The 21107-nt window shown below is 41.0% G+C and overlaps 1 protein-coding gene across 2 annotated transcripts in view; it reads left to right on the top strand.

The window, feature by feature from the left end:
• Nucleotides 1–2528: 2528 nt before the first annotated feature.
• The window catches only part of wu:fb63a08 (MAM and LDL-receptor class A domain-containing protein 1), a 59031-nt gene continuing 40452 nt past the window's right edge, over nt 2529–21107 (top strand). For both annotated transcript variants that reach the window (XM_053673665.1, XM_053673664.1), the window contains exons 1-5: nt 2529–2745; nt 2919–2959; nt 3087–3176; nt 13438–13682; nt 13906–13984. In XM_053673665.1, coding sequence (XP_053529640.1) covers nt 2672–2745; nt 2919–2959; nt 3087–3176; nt 13438–13682; nt 13906–13984 — 529 coding nt within the window. In that variant the 5' untranslated portion in view covers nt 2529–2671. The remainder of the gene's footprint in view (nt 2746–2918; nt 2960–3086; nt 3177–13437; nt 13683–13905; nt 13985–21107) is intronic.

The following is a 21107-nucleotide window of genomic DNA, read 5'->3' as shown; positions in this document are numbered from 1 at the left end:
ACAGTCTGCTGACACGGCCAGCCAAGCTCCGCCCATGCCCAAGATTCACCTAGTGACCTCAGAGCCTCAGCCTCCCTGTTCAGCTGTGGACGTCGCCCAGCCTCCCTGTTCAGCTGTGGACGTCGCCCAGCCTCCCTGTTCAGCTGTGGACGTCGCCCAGCCTCCCTGTTCAGCTGTGGACGTCGCCCAGCCTTCCTGCTCCATGGCAGATAGCGTTCCCCTCTTCTGCTTCGAGGAGACCCACGCTCCTCTCCCTGGCCGCACGGAGACCCACGCTCCTCTCCCTGGCCTTACAGGGGACTTCGCTCTGCCTTCCAGTTCATCTGGGGACGTCGCTCCGCTTTCAGGCGCCGATGAGGACGTCGCCCTGCTTCCCTGCTCCGCCGAGTATAGCGCTCTGCCTTCCTGCTCCGCCGAGGACGTCGCTCTGCCTTCATGTTCTGACGAGGACGTCGCCCTGCTCCGCCAAGTACAGTGCTCTGTTTCCCTGCCCAGCCAAGGTCGTCGCTCAGCCCCCCTGCCCAGCCGAGGTCGTCGCTCTGCCCCCCTGCACAGCCGAGGTCGTCGCTCTGCCCCCCTGCCCAGCCGAGGTCGTCGCTCAGCCCCCCTGCCCAGCCGAGGTCGTCGCTCAGCCTCCCTGTCCAGCCGAGGTCGTCGCTCTGCTTCCCTACGCCGCCAAGAACACTGTGCAGTTTCATGTCTCTGCTCGGGACATTCAGCCCAGGGGGCCGGGGCTGCCAATGAAGTGGGATGGCTCATGACACTCCGGGAGGAGTGCCCTTGGGGGGGGGGGGGGGTGGTTCTGTTACGATTCCCCCTTGAAGCAGTGTGCTTTAAGCGCAAATGCGCGAGCACCTGCTTTTCCGCTGTCGACCGTAATGACATTGGGACACGTGTGTTTTGTTTGTTTGTCATGTCTCCTCCCTGTTCCGTCATTGGCTGGGAAGTCACGTGTGTCCGGATTATCCTCAGCTGTTAGCAGTTGCGAGGGTAATCATGTCCGCATATATACCGCGTGCTTCCCAGCACACAACGTGGAAGATTAAGTAGTAAGTAATAAGAAGTGAATGTTTAGCGTTAGTGTAGTTCGTGTCATAGTCATAGTCAGTTCGCGCTGGATATCCGCTTCCAGTTCATCGTCATAGTTTGTTTCTTGTTTTGGTTATCGACCTAGATTCCTGCCTAGCCCCGTGTATACCTGTTTGCCAATCGCCTGACCTCTTGCCTGTTTATGAATTACGTTTTGGATCACGTTTTGGATTTGTCTGCCTGCCTGTCTCTTTAAATAAACAACTGTTATCCTGCACTTGCATCCACCTTATCTCTGCTTCGTATCTCTGCTACGATGTGTGACACTCTTCAGCAAAATGATAACCACAAAATTCATTACAGAAACTCCTTCAAATGTCCAATATAACTGAACATTAAACACTAACATATCTATCTCTTTACTGAAAAACACAAAATAACATTTATATCCCTATCCCTAAATTTACTCTTCTAATGCAGTCCCTTGCAACAAAATGTCAACAAAAATGATCCACGTAGTTTTAACACAAATGAATTAAGTAAACTTCAGTTTTAAATATATTAGGTTTATTAAACACAATGAAATTAAGTTGACAAAATGTTTTTTAAAAAATCATGTTACTTTAGCTCATTCTATAATTTTATTGACATCTCCAAAATAAGAAAAACTATGTTCTGTGTTTTAGCATTGTTGTATAACCTTTAAGGCTGTAAAAGACATTCTTTAGTAAGTCACACAATAAGACAAATTATTATCAATTCAGTGTGTTTTTCACTTACTGAAGACAAAACTGAAGGCAGAAACACCCACAAACAAGGGAAGAAACTCAGCATTTGGTAATGCGCATGAGTTACAGAATTCATCATTGACTGCAAAGGATTTGCATCCAAGTATTAAAAATAATCATTATATTTATAATTATGTTTGTTTGTCTAATTACTTTTGAGCCTGTGAAAATGGAGGAATTATGTAAAAAAAAAAAAAAAAATTCAGCTGTAAATCATAAACACTTAATGCAATATTTTTTCAACCCCTGGAATTAAAGCTGAAAGTCTAAATTTCAATCACATCTTGATTGCTTCATTTCAAATCCATCGTGGTGGTGTACAGAGGCAAAATTACAACAATTGTGTTGCTGTCCAAATACTTATAGACCTTACTGTATGTCAGTGAAGCCACAGAAAAAAAAATATGTCAATAACTGGCAGCAGCACATTCAGAGCAAACATAAGTCAATGTAAATCAGCCTGAGTGCACAAGCATGGGTCATAGTCTGATAAGGACTAGGACACAATCATTACCAGAGGAGTAATAAACTACCCTTTTTCCTGTGTAGACGTGAACCGAATTACAACACATGACAAGCAGATAAGAGTTAACAATTAAGAGTTAACAGATAGGAGAAACAATTACTCATATGACCATTCCTTTTTTACTATAAACATTGGCCAATCCATGTCATCAGTCAGTATGCCTTCAAGATCCTCCTTGGTTCTTAAGCCTTGCCCAACACACTCCTCCCTCAGTTAACAGGATACAGTGCTTTGAAAGACTACCGAACACAACAGTAAAATAGCAGAAGAAACCTACTACAACTACCACTGCTGAACCTTAAGCAGTAAACTTCCAAAAAGGGATACAATGGCAAGACATACATGGATTTGCCTTCTATTAATAGTCTGCATATTTGTGATGATCAGTGAAGTTTCATTAAGGTATGTTTCTTTTATATATATATATATATATATATATATATATATATATATATATATATATATATATATATATATATATATATATAATATAATAATTAATTATTATGAAATATTTAATATTATTATTGTTGTTATTATTATTCTTTATTTATTATTAAAATACATTTCCACAGTAAGCCTTCAATTAATCTTCCTGATTGGAGGCCAAATGCAGGTTAGAATTTAACCTTTATACTTTTTGTTTGCTGTCTTATAAACTTATATAGATGACTTGGTGATTTATTTAAAAGGAAAAAAAGTCAATACCTAATATTTTTCTCCACTCCTTGCATTTGTTTCAGATTATATTACAAAGTGTGATTTTGACAGTGATCAGTCTCCATTCTGTGGCTGGAGTGTACAGGGGTTAATCAGAAACCATGCAGGACATGGTAAATTGCAGAAACACCTTTGAAAAATGCTATATATTCCCATACTCACTTTGCAGATCACGACATACTGTATTATATTAACATTTTAGCAAATATTTCATATAATTTAATGAGGTTAGACAGTTGCATTTGGAATCTGGTTAATACATAACAATAACGTTCATTAATACTTCATTAATAGATATGAACAAATGATTAGGTATTCAGAATTTGACAATTACATGTTTATAATTAAATTCATGTCATTGTTAATGTGTATATACAGTATTATCATTTAATAGTGATGAACATATGATTAGTCAGTCTGTATATAGTAATAATTTACAGTGCATCCAGAAAGTATTCACAGTGCTTCACTTTTTCCACATTTTGTTATGTTACAGCCTTATTCCAAAATGGATTTTAATTCATTATTTTCCTCAAAACTCTACAAACAATACCCCATAATGACAACGTGAAAGAAGTTTGTTTGAAATCTTTGCAATTTTTTTAAAAATAAAACACAAAAAAGCACATGTACATACAGTATCTCACAAAAGTGAGTACACCCCTCACAATTTTGTAAATATTTGATTATACCTTTTCATGTGACAACACTGAAGAAATGATACTTTGCTACAATGTAAAGTAGTGAGTGTACAGTTTGTGTAACAGTGTAAATTTGCTGTCCCCTCAAAATAACTCAACACACAGCCATTAATGTCTAAACTGCTGGCAACAAAAGTGAGTACACCCCTAAGTGAAAATGTCCAACTTGGGCCCAAAGTGTCAATATTTTGTGTGGCCACCATTATTTTCCAGCACTTCCTTAACCCTCTTGGGCATGGAGTTCACCAGAGCTTCACAGGTTGCCACTGGTCCATGATGACATCACGGAGCTGGTGGATGTTAGAGACCTTGTGCTCCTCCACCTTCCGTTTGAGGATGCCCCACAGATGCTCAATAGGGTTTAGCCCATCATCTTTACCCTCAGCTTCTTTAGCAAGGCAGTGGTCGTCTTGGAGGTGTGTTTGGGGTCGTTATCATGCTGGAATACTGCCCTGCGGCCCAGTCTATGAAGGGAGGGGATCATGCTCTGCTTCAGCATGTCACAGTACATGTTGGCATTCATGGTTCCCTCAATGAACTGTAGCTCCCCAGTGCCGGCAGCACTCATGCAGCCACTGACCATGATACTCCCACCACCATCCTTGACTGTAGGCAAGACACACTTGTCTTTGTACTCCTCACCTGGTTGCCGCCACACACGCTTGACACCATCTGAACCAAATAAGTTTATAATGGTCTCATCAGACCACAGGACATGGTTTCAGTAATCCATGTCCTTAGTCTGCTTGTCTTCAGCAAACTGTTTGCGGGCTTTCTTGTGCATCATCTTTAGAAGAGACTTCCTTCTGGGATGATAGCCATGCAGACCAATTTGATGCAGTGTGCGGCGCATGGTCTGAGCACTGACAGGCTGACCCCCCACCCCTTCAACCTCTGCAGCAATGCTGGCAGCACTCATATGTCTATTTCTCAAAGACAACCTCTGGATATGACGCTGAGCAAGTGCACTCAACTTCTTTGGTCGACCATGGCGAGGCCTGTTCTGAGTGGAACCTGTCCTGTTAAAACGCTGTATGGTCTTGGCCATCATGCTGCAGCTCAGTGTCAGGGTCTTGGAAATCTTCTTATAGACTAGGCCATCTTTATGTAGAGCAACAGTTCTTTTTTTCAGATCCTCAGAGAGTTCTTTGCTATGAGGTGCCATGTTGAACTTCCAGTGACCAGTATGAGGGAGTGTGAGAGCGATGACACCAAATTTAACACACCTGCTCCCCATTCACACCTGAGACCTTGTAACACTAACAAGTCACATGATACCAGGGAGAGAAAATGGCTAATTGGGCCCAATTTGGACATTTTCACTTAGGGGTGTTCTCTGTTTTGTTGCCAGCAGTTTAGACATTAATGGCTGTGCGTTGAGTTATTTTGAGGGGACAACAAATTTACACTGTTACACAAGCTGTACACTCACTACTTTACATTGTAGCAAAGTATCATTTCTTCAGTGTTGTCTCATGCAAAGATATAATCAAATATTTACAAAAATGTGAGGAGTGTACTCACTTTTGTGAGATACTGTAAATATTCACAGCCTTTGCCATGACACTCAAAATTGAGCTCAGGTGCATCCTGTGTCCACTGATCATCCTTGAGATGTTTCTACAACTTGATTGGAGTCCACTTGTGGTAAATTCAGTTGATTAGACATGACTTGGAAAGGCACACACCTGTCTATATAAGGTCCCACAGTTAACAATGCATGTCAGAGCACAACCCAAGCCATGAGGGCATCATGTCCCGATTCCGGTGACATGGTATGCTGGCATGTTTTGCTGCCGCTCCTGTTACCGTTTGGTTTGTTTTGGTTTCTTTTGGTTTCTTTTGGTTTCTTTTGGTTTATTAATTTAAGCCATAAGGGTCACATTCACCCGCTCTGCTCCCTGGTATAATGACGATCTGCGCTCTAGAAAGGCTGTATGTCGGAAAATGGAGCGAAAATGGCACCCAACTGGACTGAATGTTTACTATCAAGCGTGGAAGGATCTTCTGGGGGATTATCGTGCACTAATGGAGACTGCAAGATCCTCTTACTTCTCTCAGACTATTGTAAACAATCAAAATAATCCCAGACACTTGTTCCAAACCATAAACAGACTGCTTCAAGTTAATGCTGTTACCACTTTGCTTGTTTCTCATCAGCTCTGTGATTCGTTTCGACAGTTTTTTTAATTCTAAGATTGTCAATGTTCGCAAAGAAATTTCTGTTAACCCTGACTGTGCCACTTCACTCCTTCGTCCATCTGGGTTCACTGGTGCTTCTTTCACTCATTTCTCACTGCTTAATTCTGAGGCTCTCACAAGGGAGGTATCCAGCATGAAATCTACCATTTGCTTACTGGATCCAATTCCTACAAATTTATTCAAATCGTGCTTCGCTGTGTGGTGCCCTACTATCCTCAGCATTATAAATGAATCACTGGAGACTGGGGTCATTCCAGCAGTACTAATGTCTGCTGCTGTTACACTTGTACCAAAGAGAGAAAATGTTTCTGTGGATGATTTTAACAATTTTCATCCAATCTCAAATCTTCCGTTTTTGGCAAAAATACTTGAACGTGTTGTTGCCTCTCAACTCTGCAATCATCTTACAACCAATAACCTCCTTGAACCCCTTCAGTCAGGTTTTCGTAAATTTCACAGCACTGAAATGGCGTTGGTCAACGTTACCAATGACTTTTTGAAGGCCTCTGATTCTGGAGTTACCTGTCTTCTTACTCTTCTTGACCTTAGAGCCGCCTTCGATACTGTGGATCATGGTCTTTTACTTACCTGCCTTGAAAGTGTGTTTGGTGTGTCCGGGACAGTTATAAACTGGTTTAAATCCTATTTTACTGACCGTTCCCAGTTTATTTCTATGTGTGGCTTTAGGTCTGACACTTGCTCGGTGCTCACTGGTGTTCCTCAGTGTTCAGTTCTAGGCCCTCTACTCTTCAATATTTAACTATTTCCACTTGGGCATCTGCTACGATTGCTTGGCCTCCATTATCACTTTTATGCTGACGATACCCAAATCTACATTCACTCTAAATCTGGTGAAAACATTGATGCTTGTTATCTTTCTGACTGTATTTCTGAGATAAAAATATGGATGAACAATAACTTTCTGTGCCTGAACAGAGTCCCGTCATAAAATTTGCAAAGTGACTCCACTGTCTCCGTTTGTTGGTGGCTCTGTTTTAGAGACCCAAAGTAAGACGAGGAACCTTGGTGTAATGTAGTGAAGTGCTGTGAATACTTTCCAGATGCACTGTATAACAAATGTTTATAAATTACACATGTTGTTCCTTGTGTGTGAATATACTATATTATTAGATCATTAATTATTACGATATTATGAATAGTTATTTCATATTTGAAAATTAGGAATATAGTTCATGTTGTTGCGGCCACCCAAATAACTCGGTTCGTCTCACCCTGAAATGGCAATGTGGAGCCATTTTGTGAGCCCACCACATGTGTGGAATGCAGACCAGTCCCTGGATGAGGGCCTTGCAATCATAATTATTCAGTCTCAGGAAGTATAACTCTGTTATTTGTGCATATGCCACAGATATAGTTTGGAAACTCAGGTAAGGAGCGTGGCAGAGCTGCCAACTGAACACCACTTGGTGGTGAGTTGGATTCTTCTGACTTCTGTGCTCAGTAACCACAGACCTACCTCTAATCTTTCATTTCTTGGCAAAATAATTGAAAAAGTTACAGCTAAATAACTATCTCAACATCAGTAATCTCAATGAGACATTTCAGTCTGGCTTCTTGTCCAACCATAGCACAGAAACTGCTCTTCTAAAAGTTTTCAATGATCTGCAACAAAATAAGGACTCAGGTGATCTCAGTGCTGCCTTTGACACAGTCGACCATGGGAGTCTGCTTGACCGACTGCAAAACTAAGTTGGCTTATCAGGCCTAGTCCTAGATTGGTTTAAATCCTACTTAAGTGGTAGGGTTGCACTGGGTACACACACTTCCAGATGTAATGCAATATCTTGTGGTGTTCCCCAAGGCTCAATTTCGGGTCCTTTATTATTTAACTTATATATACTGCCATTAGCTGGTGTAATTAATCAATAGAATCTCCTTCCATCAGTATGCAGATGACACGCAACTTGCACCAGATGCAAACAAGTCAATAATCACACTTGTAAACTGCATAGAGAGCATAAACTTGAGGATGTCACAGAACTTTCTGTAGCTAAATAAAGATAAGACAGAGGTACTGATTATCAGAAATATTGCACAGAATGTTATGTTGAACACAGACAAGAGGGGACCCAAATGCAGAACACAGACACAGGACTGAAAGTAAATAGGATTTATTGAAGGGTAGTGGAAACTGTGAAAATGGGAAAGGAGTTTGATAAGAAGTAATCATGGTCAGGATTCGAACTCAGATCTGCCACATAAGAGATAAGGGCACAGCTGATGCCCCATAGGAGAAGGGAAATGCTGGGCTGAAAGCAAGCAGATTAGAGTTTTGTCACAACCGGCGCTCGAACTCGGGTCAGTGTGGTGTGAGAGCTGAGTGCAAAGCAGGAGACCCACGGTGTAAACAGACAGGATAAGCACAGAGCTGTCATGAACTGGTTTAAGTTGGGACACATGGAAGGATGTGTGGATGCGCCAGGATCTGGGGAGCTTGAGTCTGACCACAGATGGATTAATGACATTCTCTATGGTAAATGGGCCTAGATAATGAGGGGTGAGTTTCTTGGAACTGTCTTTGCGAGGAATGTCTTTCAATGAGAGCCATACCTTTTAGCCTGGCTGGTAGCTGGGTGCGGGAGTATGATGACAGTCGGCCAGGTGCCGGTTGCAGTCAGCAGAGCAGAGGAGGGCAGAATGGGCCTCCTTCCATATCTTGCGGTAGCGCCTGATGTGGACCTTTATATATCGCCCTCCTGGGTGGGGAAAAGGGGAGGCTCATAACCCAGGGAACACATAAAGGGGGACATACCAGTGACAGTAGTGGACAGAGAACTGTGGGCATACTTAATCCAGGCAAGCTGAGAGCTCCAGGTGGAGGGGTTGTTGGTGGCGACACATCATAGTACTGCTTCCACCTCCTGATTAGCCCGCTTTGCTTGGCCATTAGTCTGGGGATGAAAACCAAAAGAGAGACTCACAGTGGCCCCTAGAGTATTACAGAAAGCCTTCCATAAGTAGGAAATTAACTGGGGTCTGCAGTCTCACACAATGTCCTGGAAGATACCATGTAGCCTGAAGACATGATTAGTCATAAGGTCTGCAGTCTCACGGGCTGTGGAGAGCTTGGGGAGAGCAATAAAGTGTACTGCCTTGGAAAAAACGATCTACAGTGGTCACGATGGTGGTTTTGATTGGCAAGTTAGTCAGACTGGTGATGAAGTTTAAGGCAATATGGGTCCATGGGAAGGCTGGGAACAGGCTGCAATTGGAGCAAGGATTGCAGGCAAATCGGGAGCAGTGACACCACTGGAAGAACTGGGAATGTAAAGAGTCAGTCTGAAGGCAGAGCTGAGGAGTGGCAGGAGGTACTTGTTCTTCACTGTAATGTTGTTGAGACCCTGGTAATCAACGCAAGGATGGAAGGTCTTACCTTTCTTGCCCACAAAGAAAAAGCCGGCACCTGGGGGGAGGAGGAAGGTTGGATGATGCCGGCAGCAAGAGACTCTGTTATGTATTTGTTCCCGGCCTCTCTCTCAGGATGGGACAGGTTTTACAAATGACCAGAGGTTAGGGCAGCACCAGGGAGGAGGTTAATAGCACAAGGCACATGAGGTGGTAAGGAAAGGACCAGGTCCTTGCTGAAACACTCATCCAGGTCATGGTACATGGGAAGCATAGTGAAGAGGTCTGGAGGAGTGGGCATTGGGGAACCTGTGGTGGTCGCAATGTAAAACAGCATATTATCACCTTTGGAACATCTCTAAAGTACATTATATTGTCTCCCGCACAGATAGTGAGAAACTCATACAGTGCCCTCCACTAAAGTTGGCACCCTTGGTAAATATGAGCAAAGAAGGCTATGAAAAATTGTCTTATCTGTTCAACGTTTTGATTTTTTGTTGAAAAAAATTCACAAAAAATGCTCTCATGGATATCAAACAACTGCAAACAAAACACAGGTATATATATATATATATATATATATATATATATATATATATATATATATATATATATATAAATAACAAATCATATTTTCCAAGGTAGCCAATATTAGAGAAGGGCACTGTACATGCACTTGTTACATCTAGTATCAACTACTGCAACACTGTTTTGGTTGGCTTACAAAAGAGTGCCATTGAACACTTACAAAGAGTTCAGAATGCAGCTGCAGAAATACAGACGTGTACTAGACTAAAGAACAATATCACTCCAGCACTTAAATCACTTCAATGGCTACCTGTGTCTAACATAATTGATTTTAAAATCCTGTTATTAATTTTCAAATGTCTTCATGGTGGTGGTCCTGCATACCTTTGTAATATGATCACTAAATATACTCCTGCTAGATCACTTAGGTCATCCAACTGCAACCTGCTGGTTTTGCCCAAAATGTAGCTGAAATGTGGGGAGTCAGCCCTTAAGTCACTATGAGCTTAAACTGTGGTACTTTCTCCCCGACAAACTACGCAGTTTATTCAATTAGCACTTTTAAAAAGTATTTCAAAGTGCATTTGTTCACTGGGGCCTTTCCTCAAACCAGTTCATTTTCCATACTTGATTTTTTATTACTTTATATATTTTGTTTCATTTGCTTAGCCTTGTATTTCTTTTATTTATTTAATTTTATCTCTTACTACTGATTTTATTTTCCTGTATCTACTGTATGCTTCTGTAAAACACTTTATAAAAATTTTTTAAAAAGTGTTAAATAAATAAAGCTTTACTTACTTATTTACTTACTTTGCATGTCAGCAAGTTTACCTGGTAAACCCAGGAGAGCTTTCTGTGTTGCCTAGGAGCATGACAGAAGCTTCAATGAGAGAATAATAACTCCCACATCTGAAAGGACTTCTCCCTTGTATTACATGAGGTTTGCACCGTCTGAATGGGCCATGATGGTAATGATCAGGTCCTTAAAGGTAGCTGACAGAAGCCAATTATGTGCTCAGTTATGAACTTGAATGATGTAGTTGAGGAACTGTAGAAGTTCAAGACTTGAATAATATGCTGCAATTTATTTTATTTTATTTTATTATTTTTTTTAATGAAAAATTGTTTCTTTATCAGCAGCCCTGGGTTTTCTTGTGTTTCCAGAGGCATAGTTGTAAAAATAAAAAAAAAGTTTAGACGACGGCAGATAGCATTGTGTTACACCCTATGTGTTGACAAGCATTTTGCCACAGTTGCACTGGTGTGGTTCAAAACCAAGAACCTTAATGTGGTAGAATGGCCTAGCCAAAGTTGGGTCATTCCATTTCAAGTGGTCCAATACAGGTTGAGTGACCATTTTTAATTTTCTCTTTTTTTTCTTGTTTTTAAGTGATTACTTCTATATATTTGTACTGCAAAACCACCTTTTTTTACTTGGTTTAACCATGATGCCCATCTTTGTGTCATGGCACACAACAGATTGCGGTTATACAGTTGTTTATGGAAGTTGTTTACGGAACTTAAATCCTATGAAATGCTCAAGATTGCTCACAGTTCCACAAAAAAGTGTGATTGAAAAAGAAACATTCATGGAGTAGAGTAAGGACTACAATAGTCCTGCTGCTTTTATCACAGGAGAAACAACACAATAGCTCTGTTTATGATACTGTTCATTTGTAAAACACCAAACTGAACACTGTAATTCCATATTTGGATAAAATCTATTCATGCATAGCAATTGTACACCTGTATCAGCATGATAGATCAGGGTTCCTCAAATCTGGCCCTCGAGGTCCACTGTCCTGCAGAGTTTAGCTCCAACCCTAATCAAACATACCTGAGCAAGCTAACCAAGGTCTTCAGGATTGCAAAGACAGGCAGGTGAGTTTGGAGGTTGGGGCGAAACTTTGCAAATTTAAAGAACCCTGTCATAGAGCAAACTTCATTGTTGTCAATATTAATTGTAATAATATTTTATACCTTATTGACAAGAATAAGCTAGTGAATTTCAATAATAAACATATGCATGAATAAAGTAAGCTTTTCCACAGATTTCTACTAGCCCTAGCTCTGTAAGGAATGGAATCTCAAACTGGTTGTTTTTTGTTTGTTTGTTTGTTTGTTTGTTTGTTTGTTTGTTTGTTTTTACAGCAGGATACTACTTTAAGGGACTTATTTCTGTGAAAATATCAGGTTTCTATCTGGTCCCCCACCAGAGATCTTGAGTGGAATTTTATAAAATTGCACATTCTTGCCCTCATGAAAAGGAGAAGTCTCAAACGTTAAATGTTCTGCATTCACACTATACTTGCCTACTGTAGGACTGAGACTTGAACCCTTCCCATTATAAATTGACCCTAAAAGTGCAACTGTGAGCTATATTGAGCATTATATTAGGACTTAAGTTACATCTAAGGAACAAGAATGTGGTAAATGTTTATGTACCTTGTAATATGTATGTACCAAGGTCCATGTACCTTGTAATGAGCTCTAGAGACCAATTTTTGTTCCAAGGAGCTAGGACCATCCTGAGCAGAGATATTGAGGTTTCGGTAATCAACTGTATAACCAAAATTTGTTGTGTGCCACCAAGATGACCATTGTGGTAAAACTAAGTAACATTAAAAAAGTGGCTTTGCAATGCCAATAAATAGAGATAATTACTCAAAAAAAAATTGAAAATTTTTATATGGTCAAGCAACCAACTTTACAATTATTGGACCACTTGAGATGGACTGACCCAGCCCAGACCTCAATCCAATTGAAAATCTGTGGCAAGATGAAAGAAATTTGCTGTTCATATGGTTACAGAGCTTGTGCAATATTGCCAAATAGAGTGAGCAATGTTTACTCTCCTTCCAAGGTTGCGTAAATCAAATGGAAAAATCCCAATTTTGTCCATTTCAATTAAAGTTTGTAAGCCTATAAAATATGGAAAAATCCAATGGGGGGATACTTATTCAAAGCAGTGTAACTAATCTTTTTTCATAGCTTTTAATTACATATCAATTAAATGTATTAAAGTGAGATGGATTGCATCAAAGACATCTGAAGCATTAATTACATGATTTACATTTACATTTTTGTTATACAGTGAATAATTGGAGTTACTTCATTGTATAATATCTTTTGGTTTCAGTCACCTCTCATCAATGATTAGCTTATACACAATACCACATGGTAATTGTTCAGCCTGACTCTGACCCCATCGTAATGCAGTATAATATAATAATTATGGTGCTATGTGTTATTGAATGCTATGTCCTTGAACATGCTATTGTTACTCACTAATACTACAAATACTGTGGCATCATGGTGAGGTTCAATATTAAAAAATAAATAAATTTGTTTTTGTTAAATTCAAGATGTAAAGCAAATACAAAATATTTTGAATACTTTATAATTCAATACCAAATTAATTGTTTAGCCATCTGTTTAATTTTATCCAAATAGAAAATGATAAAATAAAACAGTGGTACTTCAGCAAATGCTCAAATATTTGACAGAAACACCAAAATCATTATACTTATCTAACAAACACTGTTCACTCTGTTCACTGCCCTGTACACCTCAGAGCAATTCTACCTCTCAAGAGATCCAGTGAGCCCTGTAACTTGGCTAAAGAGTGAGGTTCTGTATCTGTCTGGAGACTCGTGTCTTGAATTTTGGTATTATAAACCAGGGCATGAAAGCTCAGAACTGCGAGTCCTGATAAGTGATGATGATCTCCAAACACAAATCTGGAGCTCTCTGCACACCGATGGCTACACCTGGAAGCAGGTGCTCATTCCACTGAGTTACTCAGAGATTCCTGTGAAGGTACAATAAATTACTTTTTTTTTTACCCTCACTTGCAAAGATCATTTTAAGTTATTTGCTAGCTTTATGAAATGACAGAATTTCTAAAAGGTTTATTCTGTTTATTATTTTTAGGGCAAAAATACAAAATCATGACTTAATGATTTTGATAAGCATTAAGCCTAGTCACAGCGTTATAATGTAAATAATATATACTTTTTAAAATGTTTGTTCTTGCCTACAGATTATTTTTGAACTTCCACAAAGCCCGGGAATGGAAGAAACTGTATTTGACAGGATTGGAGTACAGCGGGGACATTGTGGTGGGTAAATCTGTGATTATACTAATCACCTCTTTAACATATGTAGGACCCTCTCCCCCCATTTAGTTCACCATAATTCTATACAATGAAGAAGTGAGCACAGTAAATCATGACATCAATCTTCTACTCTACTCAATGTAAATTTATTATTAGCCCTCTATGTGAGCAATTATGAAATAACAGTTTTAAATAATTCCACAAGTTGTTATTTTAATTGTTTTTGAACCTAAAATCCACAATCAATTTTATTTTTTTAACTTTGACCTTTATTTTGGATGGACGTCATTTATAAATTACTTTGAGCCCTCAATGTGAGTAATTATGAAATAGCAGTTTTAAACATTCAACAAGTTGTTATTTTAATTGTTTTTGAACCTAAAATCCATAATCAACTTTATTTTTATTTTTTTTAATTTGACCTTTATTTTGGCTGGATGTCATTTATAAATGACTTTGACCCATTAAGGGTAAACCCTTTCCTATGTGTAATGAGAGTCAAAACTCATTTTTATTACATTTAAGATTAAAAAATACCCTAAAGGTTAAATTAAATAATACTTATTTAATTATATATAAATACTTTCTCAGACCACGCTCTTTGCCTTTTTTGACATATGCTTTATAGTCTCTGGGGTAGAGAAGCCATACTTTTATGCAAAGCATGTCTATGATGTGAAAGAGGATGCGCAAGTACCTCTTTCGAGATCTTACCTCTGATCTTATCTACAGATAAGATTACAGAGCAATCAGTGCAGCTCTCCCATGTTCTTATTAAAAGTCACAACAGAGGATAGGTATTGCACATAAGTGACCTTATTCAGCTTCCTGTCCTATCTCTGCTTGTTGGAAATTGGACAGGCTCATGCAATCATGCTCAACAGTATTACTGTGCAGTTGTCTTGCCATGTGCTTGCAATGAGCTGCCCACCCACATAAGCTATGGCTATTCTTTCATCAAAATTCTTTCATGAAAAGTTCCCCAACCCATTTTCTTCAGATCCTTGAACACTCCTTTAGTCTGTTGGCTCCCACTGTGCCAAGGCAGCAGATCTGTCACGTAACTTACATAATGGAGGTTCGGATGGATGCAAGTGCAGTTAACAAGGTTTATTATAGAGAGAGACAGGCGGACAAATCCAAAACAGTAATCAAAAATCGTGGTCAAATAACATGCAAAAGGTCAGGCGATCGGCAGACGGACATAAACGACGCAAGGCAAAACACGAAACCAGAAACAAAGTCAATAAACATGAACCGAGAACGAGAACTAGGAACAACTGCTTGGTAATGAGATAAACTCAATACTACGCCATGTGCAAAGAGACACAAGGGGTTTAAATGACAAACGTAATCGGGGTGAAGCACAGGACAGCTGAAAACAATGATGGCACACCTACAGGAAACAACTAATAACAAGACAAGGGCAGAGACAGGACAAAAGAGCTCACGCATCGGCTCGCGCATCGAGCTCGCACTTCGAGCTCGCACATCAAACTCGCGCTTCGGGTCTCCGAGCAGGGTGCAATACTGCAATCATGACCGAACACTCCCCCCCAAGGGGGAACACACTCCCCTCCCCTGGTGGTCCTGGCCCTTTGCGCAAAATGTCTTCGGCTGAGCCGGGAGACTGAATGACGTCCTTAGAGGAGCACGGAGGTGGAGCGATGTCCTCAGCGGAGCAGGAAGGCAGAGTGACATCCTCAGCGGGGCAGGCAGGCAGGGCGACATCCTCAGCGGAGCAGGCGGGAGGTGACGGGAGGTGGAGAAACTTCCTCAGTAGAACCGTGTGGCTGAGGGACATCCTCAGCTGTATAGGTATGCTGAGCGGCGTCCTCAGTCACGCAGAGAGTCTGAGCGTTGTTCTCCATCGACTTTGCAGGCTGAACTTGTTTGACTGTGTCAGCAGACTCAGATGTACGCAGAGCTTGGTTGGCTGTGTCTTCAGTCTCAGGCATGAGGAGAACTTGGTTGTCCGTGTCAGCAGACTCGGGCATGAGCAGAACTTGGTTGTCCATGTCAGCAGACTCGGGCATGGGCAGAACTTGGATGTCCGTGTCAGCAGACTCAGGCATGAGCAGAACTTGGTTGTCCTTGTCAACAGTCTCAGGTGTATGCAGAGCTTGTTTGGCTGTGCCTTCAGTCTCAGGCATGAGGAGAACTCGGTTGATCATTTCGTCAGTGTCATGCGTGAGGAGCACTCGGTTGATCGTGTCATCAGTCTCAGGCATGAGGAGAACTTGGTTAGTCATGACGTCTGCTTCAGGTATGAGTAGAACTTGGTTGTCCATGTCAGCAGACTCGGGTGTGAGCAGAACTTGGTTGTCCGTGTCAGCAGATTCGGGTATGATCAGAACTTGGTTGTTCATGACGACGACTTCAGGCGTGAGCAGAACTTGGTTGGCCATGATGTGGGTTTCTGGTGTGAGCAGAAACTGGTTGGTCATGACGTCGGTTTCAGGCATAAGGAAAACTTGGTTGGTCGTATCAACAGACTCTGGCCTGAGCATAACTTGGTGGGTCGTGACGTTGGTCTCAGACTGGAACGTGGCGTTGAAGGTCACATCGGCGATCTCAGACAGGAATGTGGCATGGAAGGTCACATCGTTGATGTCAGACTGGGACATGGCATGGAAGGTCACATCTTCGATATCAGACTGGAACGTGGCGTGGAAAGTCACATCATCAATCTCAGACTGGAACGTGGGGTAGAAGGTCGCCTCGTTGATCTCAGACTGGAGCTTGGCGTGGGAGGTTGCCTCGTCGACCTCGGACATGAACTTGGCTTGGGAGGCCATCTTTTCTACCTGGGACAGGAACATGACTTGGGAGGCCGTCTCTTCAACCTCGTACAGGAACGTGTCTTGAGAGGCCATGTCTTTGACCTCAGACAGGAACATGTCTTGGAAGCCATCTCTTCGACCTCGGACAGGAAGTGGCGTGGGAGGTCACCTCGTCGACCTCGGACATGAACTTGTCTTGAGAGGCCATCTCTTCAACCTCAGACAGGAACTGGGCTTGAGAGGTCGCCTCTTCGACCTCGGACAGGAACTTGACTTGAGAGGTCGCCTCTTCAAACACTGACAGGAACGTGGCTTGAGAGGTCGCCTCTTCGACCTCTGACATTAACTTGGCTTGAGCGGTCGTTTCTTCGACCACGGACAGGAACTTGGCTTGACAGGTCGTCTCTTCGACCTCGGACATGATCTTGGCTTGAGAGGTCGTCTCTTCGACCTCCGACAGGAACTTGGCTTGAAAGGTTGTCTCTTCGACCTCGGACATGAACATGGCTTGGGAGGTCACCTCGTTGACCTCTAGTTGGAGCTCTGCAGGTGAGACCACCTCGTGGATCTCAGGCTGTAGCTTGGGAGCACAGGCCACCACGTTGACCTCCGGCTGGAGCTTGGTAGGTGAGACCACCACATTGACTTCCAGCTGGAGCTTAGCAGGTGAGACCACCTCATAGGTCTCCAGCTAGAGCTCTGGAACCAAGGTCGCCACGTTGACCTCTGGCTGGAGCTCGGCATAGTAGGTCTTAGGTGGGAGTGTTGAGAAGGAGGTCCTCCAGTTTGCCTGTTCATAATAGATGGTGAACAGCACATCAGGTTCCTCTCTGAGGCAGGGCTCCCCAAAAGATTCTCCAAGACTGCCCTGGATTCTGGACTGCCGAACATCATCATGAATAGTCCCACAAACTGAGTTATGTTCTCCGGTGCCCTGGATCCCATAGCTGCTAGATACTACACCCACTTGCAGCCTCAACCAAAAAACCGGGTCAACATGAACCTTATCCATTGCTTCTCTCTGGGCTTGAGGTCCATTAGGCTTGAGAAATAAATCTGGCAGTCAACCAGAAAATATTCAGGGTAGACAAAAATCCCATCAAACTGATCTGTTAGATCTATGAAAGTCCACTGCAGAAACTGGATCGAATCCAAGGCGGGATGGTTTGCTTAGTGTGACGTCTTCGTCTTCCTGCTGCATCCATGGTGAGGCGTAGTATTCTGTCACGTGATTTAGGTAATGGAGGTTAGGATGGATACAAGTGCAGTTAACGAGGTTTATTAAAGAGAGAGACAGGCAGATAAATCCAAAACTGGAGAACGAGAACTAGGAAGAACCGCTTGGTAATGAGATAAATTCAATACTACATGATGTGCAAAGAGACATGTGGGGTTTAAATAACAAATGTAATCGGGGTAAAACACAGAACAGCTGAAAACAATGTTTCTGAAAACAATGGAAAACAACCAATGACAAGACAGGGGCGGAGACAGGACAAAAACCATAACAAAAGCACATAAAGTAAACAAAGTCAATGTCACTGAAGACCAAAAAGCATGCGCTCGCTAAGAGCTCGCGCATCAAACTCGCGCCTTGGGTTTCCAAGCATGCTGCAATACTGCAGCACAGGCACTAGGGGAAATCGTGACAAGATCTTCTTCTTTGCCATTTATATTTAAGGCATGTGCTTATGAAACAGTTGTCATAATATTAGCTTGAAGTTTTGCTCTTGTGGTATAATGGATGCCACTCTCAGGACTGTGTTGCTGCTGGCACCAAGGTCAGGCAATCTATTCACTGGTCGGATCACACATGTATGTAACACAAAATTATATGCAATGCCCTTGGAGTCACAGAGAATGTACACCTTGTAACCCCACTTATGGGGTTTGCATGGGTTGTACAATTTCAGGCAACTCTTTCGACTGAAGGAATTATTTGCTCATCTACACTGAGATGTTCATCCATTGGAATGCTGTTCATGCTGTCAAGAGCAAAATTGAGCAAGGGCCTCAACTTGAACTGTAGATATCTGCATGGGTCTGCAAGGCTGTGGTCCAGACTATTGTAATTGATGTTAAGATTGGTTTGACTTTCTCCCATCTTCTTAATGGCATTACATTCACAATCCTGTCAATGCATGTGCCAGCCTGCCAGCACATTCGTGTTGCTGGAATGTCATAGATGGACATTCTCTTCAACCATAAAGCTCTTCATAACCAGGCCCCCTCTTACCTCACTGATTTTTTTTCCAATATCACACTTCTTCCCATAGCCTTCATTCCTCCTATGCCAAATTTCTGTCTATACCATTCAGAACTAAGCACCGGACCTGGGGTGATACAACATTCTCCATAGCTGACCCCTTACTCTGGAACTCTCTTCCCAAACACATCTGAGATTGCACTGATCTGGCAAAGTTCAAATGATTACTCAAAACTCACCTTTTCAAGACTGCTTTTAATGTTTGAGTAATGCTGTTTGCCATTGGTTTATTGTGCTTTTTTTTTTTTTTTTTTTTACCTTTTGTGATTAATGCTGTATGGTTTTATTGAGTTGTCCTATGACTATTTATTTATGTAAAGCATCTATGAGTATCTTGAAAAGAGCTCTATGTTTAAAATGTATTATTATTACTATTATTATTATTATTATTATTATTATTATTATTATTATTATTATTATGAAAAGCGATCCGAATAAACTGCTCTAACTCCTTCTCAGAGCAGTTCAGAGGTGAATAGGGAGAGCATGTTCTCTCTTCTTTCCATAAAACTTACCGGAATACTAAACACATACAAATGTTTACTGCATCTGACTTTGTAATAGCTGCAATGGTACTACATTTTTGTAAAATTGTATCCCCTAATGGTACATTGTTAGTTCTGCATGACATTTGTTTTTTCAGTCAAAGGGAGCATTTAATTTTAATAAACTGCAGTTAAAATGGCTAAAGACTTTTAAACATATTTAGCTACTTGAATATTTTTTGGAAAGGATGTAATTACATTATCTACCTCAAAATTAACTTCCCATGCCACGTATCTACTGTGTGGCGCAAAGCATGGCACTATCTCGCTTATTTCCCTGATGAAACTTTTCAATTTTATTTGCTAAAGTGGAAGTCATGTGACAGATTTAAAACAAAAATTGATTGGTTGCAGGTTTAAAAATATTTGTAAAAATGTTTTCCCCTTCTGTCATTTATAGTACTCTACACTAATATTGGCACCCTTGCTTCATATGAGCACAGAAGGCTGTGAAAAATTACCTTTATTGTTTAAACTTTAGTTCTTTTGTTTAAAAAAAATCACAAAAATACTCTGCACTCATGGATATCAAGCAACTGCAAACAAAACACAGATTTATATATATATATATATATATATATATATATATATATATATATATATATATATATATATATATATATATATATATATATATATAAATCTTTGTTAAATATATGTGTGCCACAATTATTGCCACCCTTTAAGTCAATACTTTGCACTACCTCGCACTGCCAAGATAACAGCTCTGAGTCTTCCCCAATAATGCCTGATGAGGTTGAAGAATACATGGAAATGAGACCATTCCTCCATACAGAATCTCTCCAGATCCTTCAAATTTCGAGGTCCATGCTGGCGAAGGCTTTTCTTCAGTTCACCTCACAGGTTTTCTATGGGTTTCAAGTCAGGGGACTGGGATGGCCATGGCAGGACCTTGATTTTTTGGTCAGTAAACCATTTTGTGTTGACTTTGATGTATGTTTTATATCATTGTCATGCTGGAAGATCCAACCATGGCCCATTTTCAGCTTTCTGGCAGAGGCAGTCAGGTTTTCATTTAATATCTGTTGATATTTTATAGAGTCCATGATGCCATGTGTCCTAACAAAATGTCCAGGTCCTCTGGCAGGCCCCAGAACATTAAACAGCCTCCAAACATTAAAGAGCCACCACCATATTTAACCATATTTTATTAGGCACAAGGTACTTTTCCATATGGCTTCCTCTCTGTGTGCTTATTACCAAAAAGCTCTATTTTGAGTTCCTCTGACCATAGAACCCTATACCATTTGATGTTCCAGTAGTTTCTGGTAAACTGAAGATGCTTGAGTTTATTTTTGAATGAGAGTAGAGGCTTTTTTTTCTTGAAACCCTTCCAAACAACTTGTGGTGATGTATATGATTTTGGATTGTAGTTTTGGAGACTTTCTGTCATGAAGATGCAATTAACTTCTGCAATTCTCCAGCTGTGATCCTTGGAGATTTTTTGGCCACTCAAACCATCCTCTTCACAGTGTGGTGAGACAATATAGACACATGTCCTCTTCCAGGTT

Source organism: Ictalurus punctatus, chromosome 20, assembly GCF_001660625.3.
Source record: "Ictalurus punctatus breed USDA103 chromosome 20, Coco_2.0, whole genome shotgun sequence".
Lineage (NCBI taxonomy): Eukaryota > Metazoa > Chordata > Actinopteri > Siluriformes > Ictaluridae > Ictalurus > Ictalurus punctatus.
The sequence above is the reverse complement of the archived record's forward strand: the minus strand, read 5'-3'. Positions and strand labels throughout refer to the sequence as shown.